The 18,426-nt window shown below is 36.7% G+C and overlaps 1 protein-coding gene and 1 long non-coding RNA gene across 3 annotated transcripts in view; one reads left to right on the top strand and one right to left on the bottom strand.

The window, feature by feature from the left end:
• Positions 1-18,426, bottom strand: part of LOC134200896 (uncharacterized) — a 279,918-nt gene that overhangs the window by 230,568 nt on the left and 30,924 nt on the right. The window lies entirely within an intron of this gene.
• The window catches only part of LOC101744170 (titin), a 181,978-nt gene that overhangs the window by 85,050 nt on the left and 78,502 nt on the right, over positions 1-18,426 (top strand). For both annotated transcript variants that reach the window (XM_062674755.1, XM_062674756.1), the window contains exon 2: positions 14,167-14,265. In XM_062674755.1, the coding sequence (XP_062530739.1) occupies positions 14,167-14,265 (99 nt within the window). The remainder of the gene's footprint in view (positions 1-14,166; positions 14,266-18,426) is intronic.

Below are 18,426 nucleotides of genomic sequence, written 5' to 3' on the forward strand. Positions count from 1 at the left end.
TCATTAGAAAAATTGGTACCCGCCTGCGGGATTCGAACACCGATGCATCGCTCAACACGAATGCACCGGACGTCTTATCCGTTAGGCCACGACGACTTCAAACTCATGAACAATGGTTTTATTGAACAATTCTGAAGCTGGAATAACGACTGCTTAACATCTAAACTGTAAACATAGTTTAACACTTGGAAATCGAACAGGATTTGGAGTCAATGGTCGCGCTGACTCAATTCAATTCCTCTATTATCTTCATTTCTCTACCAAGCTCTGCTTAAATTTTCACCTTTTGTACTGGAAATATAGTGGAAAAAGATGGAAATGGAAGTAAAGAAAAACCTTTATACTCCTATACTATTTCCTTTTAGTCAAAGCTAGACTAGATATAGCACTTTCTGTTATTTCACTTCTGCATTAAAATTCCTACATTACTCACTGAGAAATTCAGCAAGCCTTCAAAAGATGTAGGCATTGCGGTCGCGCATTTAGACTTTATTCTTGCGCCCTACTTGTGAAGACGTTTGGTCTAAGTGTTAGAATTCTGTGGTTCTACTTTTTTATATACAATATTATATTTTGTATCCTTGTATGAAATATTCGTCTATCGCTTCCTGTGCTTCTTAACGTCATTGATCCAGTTTAGCTGTTGTTATTGGCTCTTCGTTAATAATTACGGGTACAGGGATTCGTTTCAACAAATGGCAGTATTTTAAATATGCATCTTCGATTCATCCACTCCCCCACATTCCTGGCATCCTAAAAGGATGTCTCTTTTTCCGATTTGATTCTGTCTCTGATTTCCATTCTTCACTTTTGCGTTACTAGAATCTTCTACCAGGTATTTTCGTTCCAATGTCAAAGCTCACTTCAATCGAAACCTTTTTTTTGTTTATTGATGCACAGAACAATTTACAATCATTACACTACATATTAGCTAAATCGTACAAGTAGTACCTAGATCTAATCTGGATTGCAATCATAATTTTAGGTTAGTTACGCTTAGAAAAATGTTCAAGGGCATCCTCCACGTTATTAATAGGTAGGTTAATGTAATTGTTAATTGTATTATAATGTGAATATATTTTTTCCTTACATTATACGTTAGATTAGTTTTCGTTATCGTGTTGTTTTGTCGTAATTGTAAGGAACGTTGTTATACAAATTCAGCACTATATGTCTTGTCTTGTTGTGCGCACATAGCTAATGTTGCAAGCCAGATTTTGTTTCTTTTTATTTGTGTTTTTTTATGTATCTTTAGCTTGTGATGTGTATTGTGAGCCTAATAAAAAAAAATTGTATATGCACTCAGCAAACTCGTATGAATGTATTCTATAATTGAAGTTATACACAAGCTAAAATCTCATTCTTTGCACCAAAACTTAACGTAGACGTGCAAAGCAGTTAGCAAACTGCTACTTAAGCTAATTAAAATTGCGATATCGCAAAAAACTTTCCGTATTTACGTTCCATTCTGAAGAGAAACAAAACTTTCTAGAGTTCTATTTTTAATGAAAGAGCACTGGGAATTTTAGGTGCCTTATTTCAATTCGCATTGCTATTTTGTTTGGTTATAGGTTTATATTTCTGAATGAATAATGTTTTTGTGGTATTAATTGAGAACTCACGAAGACTAGGTTGTGTTACCGACCTTTTTTATTGCTTAGATGGTTGGACGAGCTCACAGCCCACCTGGTGTTAAGTGTTTACTGTTTCACGGCAGAAATAGGCGGGGTGGTGGTACCTACCCGTGCGGACTCACAAGAGGTTCCGCCACCAGTATTCACCGGACATTCATCATAATACATAAACTTGAAGCTTCAACTGTATAAGAACTTTGCATCTTGCAAATCAGAACCTTTGCCGCGGAAGCAAGCAAGACAACGATGTAAGAAAAACCATTAGTGAGCTATTGTAGAGGTATGACGTCAAATAGGACATGAATTCGTATGCCCTATTAGGCCAAATAAACAAACCAATTCCCTAACTTAGGACGAACAAGTAATACCTATACTTGCAATATTAGATTCTGGTAGCGTGACTTCCGAAGATATTAAACTGGACCCAACCCTGAGTTACGTACACGACCAACTCAAACACGGCTTCCACTAATGAAAACTAGGAATAGAGTTGGAATTATATAAGGCTTTAGACTTCTCATATTAAAGTTGTTAGTCTTTTCAGAGGCAGTTATGTGAACAACGCGTTTTTTTTAAACCGATAATATATCGTTTATTCTAGGACAAAGTGAATTGTATTATTTTTTCTTAAGTTCAAAATAATAACTTAACATTAACTGTAGTCGAATGACATCTAATTATTAGCTACTAGCGGTCGCCCGGTAGTCGAAATTCGACTATAATTAATTGAAATTAAAAGTTAGTACACTATTCTATTGTATGATTCTATTTTCAAAGACTATAATCACAAATTTCGCCAAGACTACACTATAGAAAAACATTAATAAAGACAAACAATATTTATTTAATCTATTCTCAATTTGACCACAGACGTCAAGCACAAAAGTTTGACATTAAATAAATAGTATGCATGCGTGTGTGCGTCAAATACATGGTAGTGTGTGTAATGTTTTTTTATGGATTTAATGTATTTTTTAAGCATAATTAAAAAAAATATTAACATTCTGCACTCCTCTATATTCTCTATAAGTGTGAGAAATTTCATACTCCTCCGTCCGCGCAATTTTCGTAAAAAGGGTTACAAAGTTTTTCCTTCACGTATTAATATATAGATTTATATGTTGTTCATTCGCAATTTTAGTTAACACTATATAGACAATTCCTGAACGTATATACGACCCATTTTTCCAAATATCCAGTGAACAGTAGCCTCCGAGCAATAACTGAGAAATGAGCACAGAATTTGACCAAATATTTAAATATAACCGTTTTTTGGCTACGGTGTTCTGGAATAAATAAAATCCCTTTTTCAAATCTAAAGGTAATTCAAACGTCAAATAGAATACGCGACCCGGATTACGAGCTGGGTATTATGTGCTTAATGGCTTCACCCGGGTCTCGGTGTTATACAACTTCGGCCGGGTATATTGTCCGAATGTGCTGTGCCCGGTTTTTATTCGAACCATTCGGCATTTTTTTATTATTTTAAATTCAAAAGTTAGTGTTTCGTCTGAATATCAGAATCTCTATGAATAATTTTATTACGTGCTATGTTCTTCTAAATAGCTCTATCCTAGCATAACAGAGATTAAATCCTGTTATTAAATCAAATACATATGGACTGTATTGGAAAATTTCAGCCAATATAGGCGCGGTCAGCGAATCGATAAGTCTAGAGTCTGCGTAGTGCCACACGTGATGTCTTCATTTGAATACAGAGAAATATGAATGTTTCTTTCAACAAGGTAAATACAGTTGTTTTCAGTTAGTACGGCATTCGCTAATTCCTAGTGTTTTGTCGTATTTTCAGGTTGAGATGGTTTGTTTTCGATTGCGATTGGTAGTTCGATATTGTCTCGAGGTCAGGATATACATATGCCTTGTAAGTTAGGACTCCACCCGCCACCGTAGCTGTTCTTAGTCACAATTTGTCTACAGTGAAATTTTTAACACGTTTATATCATTGAGCATTGGAAAATACACCCATTTTTTCATCTCTAGGAGTGAAAGGGGTGAAAGGTGAAATTAAAGGTGCGTTTTATTTGGTATTATCATCAACAGTTCGATGTTTTTAATTGAACTTCCAATTAAGTTTACTTACTCCATTGAAATAGCTAAAGTTTTTATTTTTTTATTGCTTAGTTGGGTGGACGAGCTCACAGCCCACCTGGTGTTAAATGGTTACCGGAGGCCATAGACATCCACAACGTAAATGCGCCACCCACCTTGAGATATAAGTTCTAAGGTCTCAAGTATAGTTACAACGGCTGCCCCACCCTTCAAACCGAAACGCATTACTGCTTCACGGCAGACATAGGCAGGTTCTTTTCTTATACGTTTTTACATTTCTTAAGCTTTAATCGGCTCACCTGTAAAGTTGTAAAAAAGTCACTTAAACCGAATAGCTTTTCACCCCTCGATATATTTACGGAGCGCTATGAAACTTCCAAGTTCATGCAAGACTTGAAATCAACAGCGGTAGAGAGTGATTTAGCTCAGTGTCCTTGATATTGCTGATGTCCGTGAGCGACGGTGATCACTCGCAATCGATTGCATACTCGTCTACTTTCATAAGTAATAAAAGTATTTGTCTTTTTATCTAAGGAGAATTTTAACGAAATAGTTTTAAAAGGTTCTTATTATAAATTACATATATTTTTGTTATCTAATTTCGAGAAGATTCGATGCTTTTTTATAAGTACATACTAAAATTACATCACAATAAGCCAATCAATTTTATAAGACGCTTTTACGTCTATTTTGTGTAGTCTCTGAATAATAATCAAAACTAAATTAAATAATAAGCAATGCAAAGCTTAAAAGTTGAAAAAGGGAAATTTCATTTGTTATAACCGTAGTCGGGAGTGTGGGAGAGCGTTACTAATTTCCTAGGCTTTTCCGTTCTCTAGAATGTCATTACCGTTTTAATTTTCCGCCCGGGATCTAAACACATTCGGATTATCCGGTCATTGTCTCATTCAGTTACGGCTTTCGTAATGTACACAAAATTTAAAAGTTTTTATGTTACTTTACATATTTACCGTTATGTTCAGTTATTTAAAATTCAAAAAATTCACATCCATTTTTTGTTTTTTTTTGTTTTTATTTACTAACAATCACGCCACGTTAACTGGTCCCGTGATAAGTTCGTAAAGAACTTGTGTTACAGGTACCAGATAACGGATATAAATGTAAGATTTTTTTATTATACACATACATATATTTTAATATACATCCATAACCCTGGAAAAGACATTTATATTTATCATACAAATATCTTCCCTTGGCGGGATTCGAACCCGCGACCGCCTTATGTAGTGACCATGTCACTTACCACTACACCAGACGGCCGTAAGTTGGCCAAGATGCTATTCCAAGAGCATCTGACATGCATACTTAAATACGTTTTAAATAGGTATATACTTATACATATAGATAACAAACGCCCAGACACAGAGAAACAAAAATGTTTATCACACAACGTTTGCCTGATGTGGGAATCGAACCCACGGCCCTCGGCATAACAGTCACGGACGCTAACAACTGCACAGTCAAGCAAAATAAATCAATCAAGCAGCTAATTATTAATACCTTATAGGTTAAAAGACGTAAAATCGTAAGCGACTTTTTATTTTTGAATTGGCAACCCCTCTTCGATATTGCTTTATTTGCAGGGGCGAAAAGCGACCGTTTAATTATGCAAAGCGCTCACTCGATCTATCTTCAAAGAGCGGCGATCGTTTATTTATGTTGCTTTCAAACGATGTTGCTGGTTTTTTAACCTGATAATGCTTTCAGGGAAAATAAATTACATGAATATTGTGATAATATGTCTTCTGGTTGTAAAAATGGCTTTGTGTAGACGGAGATTTTTTTCTCCCTCGGAGATTTTTTCCTGTACTCGATTTTATGACTATAATTTTGTGTTCAATTATTCTTCTTTAATAATATAAATATACCACTAGCTTTTTACCACCACCAGTAAAAATGTAAAGAATGAATAAGGCGATTCAATTAAATTAATTTTTAATTTAGGTCAATAGTTTATGAATATGTGCTTCTAAGATCTTAAAACTGTTTCTTTTTCAGTTTCTATTTTTTGCAAAAATATTTTTTTATACCACAGGTCAAAGGCCTCGGAGATGAAAATAGTCTCATCTCCAACTTAACCCGGTTATCAAACAAAAGGGTCAACGCCCGTTGAAATCTAGGCTTTTGTGGTGAGAGCTTTCTGGAAAAGCCTTTTGTCAGATGTTCTATAGACGAGATAGATTTAGATTTGAAGCATCACTGTAAATTTTCCAAGATGAGATTAAAGATGAGCGTAGCAGCTGATCTTACACACTGGATTTGAACATGGTCCATCCAAATCAAATGTGTCAACCCGATCGATCTCTGAAAGATAACAAACATGGAACTTATTGAGCAGTATGTCGTGGGCTCTTTGCCTTATCTCTAGGATTAGCTTTTGCCCGCGACTTCGTCCACGTCGAATAGTTCACAAATAATGCTTAATTTTAGAACAAATTTGGTTAGCATAAAAAACGTTATAGTGAGTCAACTTTAACATATAGACATATGCTGTCGTGGACTTTTTTTTAGATCTTTTAAAGGGGAACAATTCTGTCGTACATTATTTTAGCGAAATTTTAATCGTTTCTGCGGCGCACGCAGCGGAAGCTCTCAAAAGGTATAAATAACCCCGTTTTTGAAACATTCTTTATTGGTGCTCCCCTTGCATTGGTCTTAGCGTGATGCTATATAGCCTATAGCCTTCCTCGACAAATACGCTATCTAACACTAAAAGAATCGGACCAGTAGTTCCTGAGATTAGCGCGTTCAAAAAAACAAACTCTTCAGCTTTATAATATTAGTATAGACTAGAGGTCCCGCAGTAGTCGAAATTCGACTATAATTAATTGGAATTGTAAGTTTGTGCACTATTATGATTCTATTTTATACTTCTATAATCACAAATTTCGCCAAGACTACACTATAAAAAATATTAACAAAGACAAACAATATTTAATCTATTCTCAATTTGACAACAGACGTCAAGAACAAAAGTTTGAAAATAAATAGTATGCATGCGTGTGTGCGTCAAATACATGGTATGTAGTGTGTGTAATGTTTTCTTTATTGATTTAATGTATCTTTTATGCATTATTTAAAAAAAATAATTGTGCATTGTGCACTTCTTCTCTATATTCTCTATAAGTGTGGAAAATTTCATACTCCTCCGTCCGTGCAATTTTCGTAAAAAGGGATACAAAGTTTTTGCTTCACGTATTAATATATAGATTATACAGATACCTACAATTACTAAGTAGGAAGCATCCGTGTAGGCTTAACTTTCACTGTGTTTTCTACTATTTGCCATGACGAAGGACTCAAGATGATACACAAGCCGTGAGATTTCCTTACTACCTGGATCTGAAGCCATCACACTACATTCTAAGAATACATCTATCATTCGACCCTGGATTTAACTTCCCTCTAAAGCTATTTCTGAATGCTTTGTTAAATTAGAATCAAAAAGTATTTCAAATGGCGCTTGGCTAGGACTATACCCCAAATATTTCTAATGACCAAAATCGATATTGAACAGTAAAATCATGGCGATCATGCAGCTAAAAAATCGATATCCTGCTAATAATTGAATTAATCAAAAAAATACGTACGTCGTGAAGTCGTGGCCTAAAGGATAAGACGTCCGGTGCATTCGTATCTAGCGATGCAACGGTGTTCGAATCCCGCAGGCGGGTACCAATTTTTCCAATGAAATACGTACTTAGCAAACGTTCACGATTGACTTCCAAAATTTATAATTTAATTTGCGTAATTACTGGTGGTAGGACCTCTTGTCAGTCCGCACGGGTAGGTACCACCACCCTGCCTATTTCTGCCGTGAAGCAGTAATGCGCTTCGGTTTGAAGGGTGAGGCAGCCGTTGTAACTTTATTGAGACCTTAGAACTTATATCTCAAGATGGGTGGCGCATTTACGTTGTGTCTATGGGCTCCAGTAACCACTTAACAACCAGGTGAGTTGTGAGCTCGTCCACCGATGTAAGCACTAAAAAAAATTAAAAAAAAGTTTAAAAAAATACATGACGTCATCCACCTAAAATAATTAATTTAAAAAAACACAAAAATTTACAGCTCTTGCATGTTGCATTAAATCCTAAAGTTTCGGCTAAAAGCAAAATTACCTAACACGCGATTCGTGTAACAAATACCCACTAACGAAAATAGTTTTATGAACTTATCGCGTACACAACGATAGGTCGTTATGCTAATAACGTGCTATTATTTTCATAACCCTTATAAATGATATTGACATGTGTTATGTAAATGTCGTGTGCTTTCATTACATCAGTGTCGAACTGGAGTTAAAACCCAAAATGAAATTCCGAAAAAAACGTTCAATACAAAACAAATCGAATTAAAATCATGCCACTGCCAATCGTTTGTATCGGGGACAACACTGAAAATGACTAGTCGCTTAATTGACAATATCGGGACATGCACTCTCTACAAATAGGTCATTCGGAAATTCGCACGTTTCTGATCGAAAGCACATACTAGTTTTATTTATTACTAGCTGACCCGGCAGACTTCATAGTGCATCAATCGATAAAATAAAAGACCTAAACTTTTGTATAAAATAAACTAAAACAAACAAAAAGAATCCACCCGACGGGGGACACATCAAAGGAAAAACAAAATTGTTATTTTTATTTAATTCCGAGATTTTTCATATTTATCTACCTTTTACCAACCTACCTTTTTTCTCTGGACTTCCACAAATAATTTAAGACCAAAATCAGGCAAATCGGTCCAGACGTTCTCGAGTCTAACGAACTAGACTAACGAACAGCAATTCATTTATTAGCAGCAATTCATAATTATATATTCTGGAATTGAACACCTGATGTTAGCCAAGATCTATATAAAAAATATTAAGATAAGGCGTGGGAATTTAGATTCCGAATTCTCTTCCCGCAAAGATTAAGACGGCAAACTCTGAGATAGCGCATAAGTAAGAGTGAGAAGACCTTACAGTCGAGAGGAGCTAGACTACCAACTTTATAGCTACAAAGTTCTTGCGTTTTTAGCTACACAGTCCTTATGGTTATACTTTGTGGTCAAGATAGATGGTGGCATATATATTATGATGCTTCGGTAACCACTTCGTATCAGGTGGGTCGTGATCTACTCAGACTACGGCACTAAAACAATTCCTAAAGCTATTTGTCGATCAGCGTGAAAGACTCGCAACCATTGCGAATCGCAAGACGCGGCGTACCCACTTGTGACGTCGTTTTGAAATTGCGCAGTTTCGATTTGAATAATTTGAATAATAAACGAGTATCTCAATTCTCAGTTGAGTTTATGCAAATGCTTGTTGGCAGAATATAAATCAAATATCAATTAAGAAAATTATCTCGTTCGCTATACATATGTGCAGGTCGGCCATTTTGAATTGAATGAGTACATTAGAAACTCAGTTTGCTAGTTACCGTTTTTGCGTAAGTTCGGGATTTATTGATTTGTCGGGTAGTCTGAACTTAGCTATCGTACTAATGTCTATTTAATTAACATAGTGGAGTGCGTCGTTCGACATAAAAGCTACGGCTTTTTTATTTCAAATGCCATTGAGTCAAAGCTTGAGTTTGATATAAACACTAATATTATTTTATATCCTATTTTAATAGGGGGTAATTGACTGATACTTAGTGGGCTTACGCTCGTTTGCTACCGCTGTCAGCCTGTCAGTAAACAATAATGAGACACATAAATGTGTATTTAAACAAAGAAAACACTATAAATGTGCACAATTACTTTACTGGTGGTAGGACCCCTTGTGAGTCCGCACGAGTAGGTACCACTGTCCTGCCTATTTCAGCCGTGAAGCAGTAATGCGTTTCAGTTTGAAAGGGGGGGCAACCGTTGTAACTATACTGAGACCTTATATCTCAAGGTGGGGGGCGCATTTATGTTGTAGATGTCCATGGGCTCCAGTAACCACTTAAAACAAGGTGGGCTGTGAGCTCGTCCACGCACCTAAGCAATAAAAAAATAAAAAAACAATTTACAAAACTTGAATCATGAATACACGCGAAATATACGTAGGTACTTTACTGATTAGTTTTATGATTCGCAAGAATCTCGTATATAACGGAGATGTTTCGAAGCAATTCCATTCTAATTTCACTTATATACAAGGCCGAAAATCTGAAGTTATATTCGGGGGAAAAGTATTTTTCCTGTTAAGAGTCAAGGTCCCGTTTGCGAAAGTAATCAAAATGAACGGCCACTGCGTCGCGGTTACGCAGCGAATGTCGTTAATAATTTACAGAGTTACATCCTATTTAGGTTTCTCAGATATTTGTCAAGAAAATGTACTTTCTTTGATTTGAATTCTGTCACGCTGTTGGAGAAGGTTTTCGAGGGTATAACATAAAACAGTGACAGAGATATAACGTTGAGTGAAATGAAATGTGTTGTGAACTTGATTTATATTTAGAAATGCGAAAAATTGAAAAGGGCTAGCCTTTGTATCTTTTTAGAAGAAGTGAACAAATCCTCGCTAAAAGCGAACTAACGCATGGACACAGCCTACTGAGTCTCCCAAGCCCAATCTCGTCTGATCTTCTCAGTGGGTCGCGATTCCGATCCGGTGGTAGATTTTACGAAGCACTGCTCTTGCTAGGGCTAGCGTTAGCAAATTCTCTCAGGTTGAGCCCGTGAGCTCACCTACCCATCCGGGCGTAGCTAGAATAGCACCATAGGCTACCCGCGAATAGGTAGGGAAAAAAAAGGTAATTAAACCGATGTGACCCCGCTTCATAATCCCTCCCTGATAAAACAGAAACACTCCGACATCAGATCTTATTACTCAGGCAATTACCTACTGTGTTTCACTCCCGATCTGTCTAATTTCACTTTAATTATCTTTCTTTGTTCAATTAAACAACAAATTCGTTCCTCGACTTTTTTTTAACAACAAATTGAATACGTCTTCAGTAGGTACGTTTTAATTAGAAAATCCTGAGAACGGGTAATTAAAAGGATCAAAGGCGTACACGTGCTTCGTGTATTCGAGGTTGGCTTGAGACGAGGTTGGGAGTGGGGATTCCGTATTAAACATATTTAAACGTGCCACGGCTTTATTTTACCTGATGTTAAATGCAAACCGGATATACTTATAAACCCGGAGATGACCCATAAAAATTACAACACTGCCGCCGATCTCGAGACAGATCTCAATGTTCCTAACACATTGTTTCCCTGGAGGATTTCAAACGCGGCATAGTTATTACACCCGATACACCAAGCGATTTATCCGTGAGGCCACTATTATCTATCCCAACCGACAACATTAATGAACATCCAAATACAATTAGCATGTCGAACGGCGCTAAATGCAACCGACTTAATTGAAGGTAGAAGCCTCTTTGTTTACCGGAACTTGTTGATTCAGGCGACCGATGAAGCGCTTTGCCCTGTAATTGCTCGTAAATATAATTAAAAACACTTTTTAAAAGCTTAAAAAGATATTTCCACGGCTTAATATCCTTCGTTCAGATACGTCATGAACACTCCTTCACGCTTGCGACTCTTAAAGCTGTTTAATATAATAAATTGTTTATTTACTTATAAAATATTTACCGCTATTTATATTATACTACTACATAGAATCTTAGTATTGAAACTTGTTAAAGAGGAGGAAGATAAACGAAGAATATACGATGCAATTGTTTTTTTTTTGATTAAGAATAATAAAGCAATATGCATTAACAATAGTACCATTGACGGGAACTTAAAAAAAAAAAAGTGTGGTGTCGTGGGACACCGAATAGGAATGAAGTTCCTTATTATAAAAATATTAATTTTCAATTCTATTCGAGGTATAAAGAAATTATTTAATTGGGTATACATTTTTTATTATTCACAATGATTTATAAAAAATATGTTATTTTTTGTACGATATTAAAAAGCTAAGTCATACACTGCATTACTAATAAAAATCTTACGTTACGGACCTTTTTTCCCGCTAAGGGTACCCCTCCGCATCGTCCCATAAGGAACTTCGTTCCAAAAAACCCTTATGAAATATACAAAGTGCTGCAAACCCGAAATGAAATCGTGTTTCAATCAAAACTATGGCAACGTGAAAATCAAATTCGATTGAGAGTTGGCCGCGTCCCGGCGCGCACTAATTAATTTTCAAAATGGCTGACTAACGAAGCGCGGTTCGCTGCGTATCGCACACCGCTGACGATACCATTTTAGTTTTGCATTAACTTAATTTTAAGCTAACAAACTATAAGCTCTTATACAACTATTTGCTTGGTTTGCGTAGATATTTCAAAGTGGATGTTGACATTGACATTGATTATTATGAGGCTTCAGAGCTCGTAAATTAAGACGAGAAAGAGAAATAAAAAGAGAAAGAGAAAGAAAAAGAGAAAGAGCGAGAGAGAGAAAAAGAGAGAAATAAAGAGAAAGAGAACATTTCCCACCAAAACAACTACCTCACTAACTCTAGTGAGGTATAAGAATAAAGTGATAGATAATAAGATGAAGAAGACTACTTCTTCTTATTATTATTACCAATATTATTTAGATAGGTCCGCATATCCTATTATCACGGTGCATAAAGATGGCGTAAAGAAACCGTCTGCCTTTTGTTAACCCTTCTCGGTTTGTTTTGCTTTTTTAATCTCCAAAAAACCTTTTTAATTTAACACTGATGGTTGTCATCGACGATATTTAAGTCGATTTGTCGTCAAGGGCCGTATCAACAATCGCATTGTACTCCAAACATGTTCATAATAGTTTTATGCAAAGGATAAAATAATATCAAAATTCTCACTTCAGCGTGTTTCTAATTCAAACTGAATAGTCTTTTTAGACTTTTTTGAACGATTTTGTTGTTCTACTGGAGTGTAAAATTGGAAAGGCAAACCGTTTCTTTCCCCCCATAAGGGCAGTGGTAACACTTTTGACAGATTGCGGGATCTTTTACGATTACCATATCCAAAAAGCGCCTTCGAGAAATTGAAAATCGCGTTTGTAATATTATTACCATTTTATTATTTTGACGTTATGTAGTATATAGTTTTTCGTGATCACGGATACCTGGAAAGTGAACCGTGGAAGTATTGTCGACTGACAAAAACTAAAGAAAATATTAAGCTAAAACTGTTTTTAATAATATCGACTACGAGTATGGCTGGTAATAATGAAACAATTTACGGACAATGAAATGGGAGACAAGAAAACAAAGACAATAGGAGAGAATACGTCAACGTGACGTGATAGATGATCCTCAACATTAGTCAAGCTTACGCCCACCTAAACTGTACTAGGATTTGCAGAAGACAAGTATTGTAGCCTGTCCTTCCAATGATTTTGCGTATCATGGACACGATTATACTCCCATTTATTCATTCGCTTCCCGTAATCTAATAGGACGAGGTACTTCGATCAGATCGAGTTGAATGATAACGCGACTTCGCCGTAATTTTTGAGGTCTATAGGCTGTCTTACCTTGTAAAACTTGGTCGTTTTTCTGCTGAACCTAAACTGGCTATCTCCCCTGGTCGTATTATGCTTCTTACGAAAGAGGCTGAGTTTTGCAACTCCCAGGAAACGTTTCAGGGATACGTCAGACATTTCCTGAAAACAGACACTAATGACACTCCAGACAATTTCCTATATACGAATTCTCGTAAATATTTACTTTATCTAGCGAACTGAGTACAATTTCCTTTATTGCTTCTCCGTCTCTTGGGACGAGACCTGTGCCGCGGTTAGTAATGTGGCACGTACTAGTGTTTTAATATTTAATTATTCTTTACTGCTATGCTGCGGGGTAAGAGCCTGCAGTATTAGTACATAGCATTTGAATCATTTAATTAGTTTTTCAGCTTTGCAGCGGTTGATATTAAGATATTCATGCGATCTTTCGTATCCTTTTCTGATAATGTTTCCTCGTGTTTAAATATGTAAGACATCCTATTAAGTCGAGCGGGAACTATACCACGCTAATCCCTGTGGGGAAGTCCATACCGTGTCTATTGCTATGAAACCGAATGCTGATGTTAGGGAATGGCCTTGTTATTGTCATACTTTTTTTGCGTTATTAATAATTCGATGATATTGGAAAAGGTCCCATTATATGTATTAGTTTTATTTTAGATTAACTCGTATGGAACCATGTATATTCGTATGTTATAACATAAATGGATAATGTAGCCCATTTAAGGAAATTTCATTCTTCGTCAGCATTGCTAGAAGTTGAGAAACAGAATGTGATTCGGTCTAACGTGTGCGATAGACGTTCTACTGTAAAATTGAGACTCAGAATTCAAGTCTCTAGGTGGGTGGTAGCATTGATGTCTCTGGGTTCCGCTAAACACCAACTGGACCATGAGCTCATTCAACCATCTAAGCAATATTTTTCTTAAACGTATCAATAACTTACACGACTCGTTCTTTAAGTGTTATTAAAATTTGTTACAGGGCTGCTATCATGGGACGCTGGAGAGCACCAGGTCGATTTGGAGAAGGAACTTGCTACCCTTACGGCACAGGCACCGGAAGGGGAGGAAGCTCGCTATGGTAAGTTCGATTAAAATACAACTTAATTGGTATGTTTAAAATTCCCACGACTAACCAGCCTACTTGATGGATAGACAGTATGCAGTCTACCTGACGTTATTAGAGTCCTTGGCCATACTTCTAGGATCTCTCTAGGCTTATCTATCTAGATATCTTTTCTTATAAATCTTATACTCTAGATATCGATCGTCTTGAAATAGGTAGGAAGGTAGTCCTTATAGAAGTAGTAATATGTAGGACGCTCTTCCGTAAACTGTGATAAATATCCCGTCAGACTGATAATGAAGTCACTATCTAGAATCCTTTAGTCTTGTACAAGGTTATAATGAGTACGTTTTTCATCTCTAAGCTTTATTTGTAACATGATTATCTCCACTATACATATACGAACCACGAAAATATTCCGTTGAACAAATTTATTAGCCATACCCTCTATATCAAACGCAATTCAATTTACTTCACTCATATATTTTTGTATGGAACGATTACATATTTGTTCTTAGCCTCGTAACTACGGCAGAGAATGGTGTCACAAATCTTTTTTATGTTACGACAATAACGCTGTGTAGTACTGCTTTTGTTTTTGAAGGCTTATTTATCAAGCCACGTTTTGCTTCATTGATTTTTATTCTTTTTACTTATTCGTGTATTTGTGGGATTATTTTAGCTTTTATGTCAACAATATTTTTTTTATTGCTTAGATTGGTGGTCGAGCTCACTCACAGCCCACCTGGTGTTGAGTAGTTACTGGAGCCCATAGACATCTACGACGTAAATACGCCACCCACATTGAGTTATCAGTTCTAAGGTCTCAGTATAGTTACAAGGGCTGCCCCGCCCTTCAAACCGAAACGCATTACTGCTTCACGGCAGAAATAGGCGGGGCGGTGGTACCTACCCGCGCGGACTCACAATAGGTCCTACTACCAGTTCAACTAGCTGTATGTATCAATTATTTGAGTTCATGCAACATACAAGATGAGATCTTGGGTTAATCGTAGATTAGGAAGTCTGATGAATATGGTATATCCGAGACAAAGAATTAACGATAGTGACAATAAATATATTTCTCAGGCGTTTTTTTTTGCGCACTGCAGTATTCTAAGTGGAAATAGCCTTTGCTTATAGGAATGTTCGAGATGATCCCATCATCTCGTTTATACCATCGCACCATTTATCATCGTTCATCTATAACGTGGCCATTTTTTTTTCTACGTACCATATTTTAGAATAGATTTCCCACCGCAGTATTTCTGGAGCTCTATGATGTCTTTCTTCAAACGAGGAATGAGGTTTGAAGGGAGTCTTCGGTGGTGGTTTATCTGGGTCAGATATCATAAAGCCTTATCAGATAGTTCTTATGTTTTTATGCATGCATAGACTATAAAACAACAGAGACGGCACTATTAGAAAAACTCCCCTCTTTCGGTTAGCGTTTTGGGAATCAACCCTCCTCAATGATTTGAAATGATATGTTCTCGAATGCTATGTACATTCATACGGACATGTCATTTTACTGAAGATTGTTTTAGTCTCATTTGAGATTAGCTTTCAAATTTCAGAGACTCATAGCTGCCCAAATTACCTACTAGAAGACTATTATTGGATACATGTATTGAAAATATCCTACCCCTATACTCACCCCAATAAAATTACCTTAATACATAATATGATTCCCTAAATTGCCCTTAACCTTTTGCTATACAAAAACTCAACCCTTAAAGTCGAACCTTTAGAACGTTTTACGACATTTCTCCCTGATAAACTTTAAATACCTCTTTTAGAAGTTGAATCTTGATAAATGAGTGATAAACTAACTGTTCTTACTTAAAGTTTCCTCGGGAACTTTAACTGAAGTCAAACTTAATCCATGCGCTGAATAGTTGATCTCTCTTTTCTGACAATTACATCTGATTCATGAAGTGCACCGTTGACCATTTGACTCGGTGACCATTTGACCGATAATGACTCCCTCATTATCGGCTGTATCCATATATAAAACTCACTAGACTTACTATTTTTTATTCTACTGTTTATTTTGCAAGGTCGCCCTTAGCAAAGTGACCTATTAAAAAATTGTCTTCATTCTCAGTCTACGTTATTTAATTGTTTACTTTTTTTTTTTTTTTTTTATTGCTTAGATGTGTGGACGAGCTCACAGCCCACCTGGTGTTAAGTGGTTACTGGAGCCCATAGACATCTACAACGTAAATGCGCCACACACCTTGAGATATAGTTCTAAGGTCTCAGTATAGTCACAACGGCTGCCCCACCCTTCAAACCGAAACGCATGATCATTATTTACTGGTGGTAGGACCTCTTGTGAGTCCGCGCGGATGAGTACCACCACCCTGCCTATTTCTGCCGTGAAGCAGTAATTCGTTTCGGTTTGAAGGGTGGGGCAGCCGTTGTAACTATACTTGAGACCTTAGAACTTGTATCTCAAGGTGGGTGGCGCATTTACGTTGTGGATGTCTATGGGATCCAGTAACCACTTAACACCAGGTGGGCTGTGAGCTCGTCCACCCGTCTAAGCAATAAAAAAAACGCTTTCTACGTAACAATTTCCTCCATACGATATCGTACATTAGTCAAGTCTAGTCATCAATCACCCTGGATCTACGTCACTGTCGATTGATTACACACCACACCATTCTCGTTAAATGAATACAGGTGTGTCTGTATAGTATTTCAGGGTTATAAATGCTCTGACACAGTTAATTGGAAATGTTCACACTCCGTAATTTAACGTAATGTGGTTTTATAAATAAATAGACATTCAATTACATTTGATAATTGAAAATTCTTCGACGTATTAGAAATATTATATCATCGCAAATCTTTAACTAAATTAGCGGAAAATCTTGATCTTTTATTTCAAAACTATTATAAAATACAATGACTTACTTTTGGTTCTAAAAATTCATTGCTTAAAGTCAAAAAAGCTACATTAACTTTTCCATACAGAGACTACTTCGATATTTTGTATAATCGTTTCTACGTTTTTTTTGTTGTTGGTATCGTTTTAAATGATCCTGTTGATGATGATAATGTATTTACCATTGCACCGCCCGCCACCAGCTTAGAGTTTATCCATACTACCTAGAACTACTGTGTTCATGGACAGTGCGCTTCCAGAGATCCTTTTTGCCACATACCATCCGACTATGGAATGAGCTCCCCTCCACGGTGTTTCCCGAGCGCTATGACACGTCCTTCTTCAAACGAGGCTTGTGGAGAGTACTTAATGATAGGCAGCGGCTTGGCTCTGCCCTGCCATTGCTGATGTCCATGAGTCATGGTAACTACTCACCATCGGGTGGGCCGTAAACTCGTCTGGCTCCAAGGTCTATAAAAAACATATGTAGTTTATCTGAACCAACCTTTTAAGGCCTAACAGCTTCTTTTAAAATATGTACCTAATGTGTTTACTGTCGCACCTATAATGATAGTAGTAATAAAAAATTAGTATTTTCGCACACATCTAAAGAAAACAACGTCCTCTTCATTTAAAAGCTCACACGAACCTTGTTTTTAATCATACGCTCACAGATAAAACGTTTGCCAATATTTGAATCCATACAGCAATAGCATCGTGGCAAATAAAGCAATCAAGTTACCAAGAAAAAATATCTCCTGCCGTAGAAAACCCGTTTTTGTTGCAGCAATTAGTTCCCTATCGATTTCCAGTTCGCTGGGCTCGACGTGACGGTGTCGTTAGGAAGACCGTAATACTGCCAAACTATCTTGATAAACGCAGATAACTTATTCCCAAGACAAGAAGTTTTTGGCTCACAAATTTCTGTTTGGTAGAGAGATCTAGATTTAATATGATGCAAGAAGAAACAGAGTTTGCGATCGAGAACAGAGTCCCCCTGTCTATGTCTATTAGGTAATTCTTCCCATAGTATTATCGCTAAAATCCAAGTAGCTAGATGCATTTTTAATATGCTTCTATGAGCTCACCCTATCTAACGGAATCTTTCAATGAAATATTCATCAACTTGAACACGTAGGAATTACTTGAAAATGTCCATTTTTTTATTACGTTTGTGGACGAGCTCACAGCCCCCTTGGTGTCAAATGGTTACCGGAGCCCATAGACATCTACAACGTAAATGCGCCACCCACCTTGAGATATGAGTTCCAAGGTCTCAGTAT

This window comes from Bombyx mori, chromosome 21, assembly GCF_030269925.1.
Source record: "Bombyx mori chromosome 21, ASM3026992v2".
Classification (NCBI taxonomy): domain Eukaryota; kingdom Metazoa; phylum Arthropoda; class Insecta; order Lepidoptera; family Bombycidae; genus Bombyx; species Bombyx mori.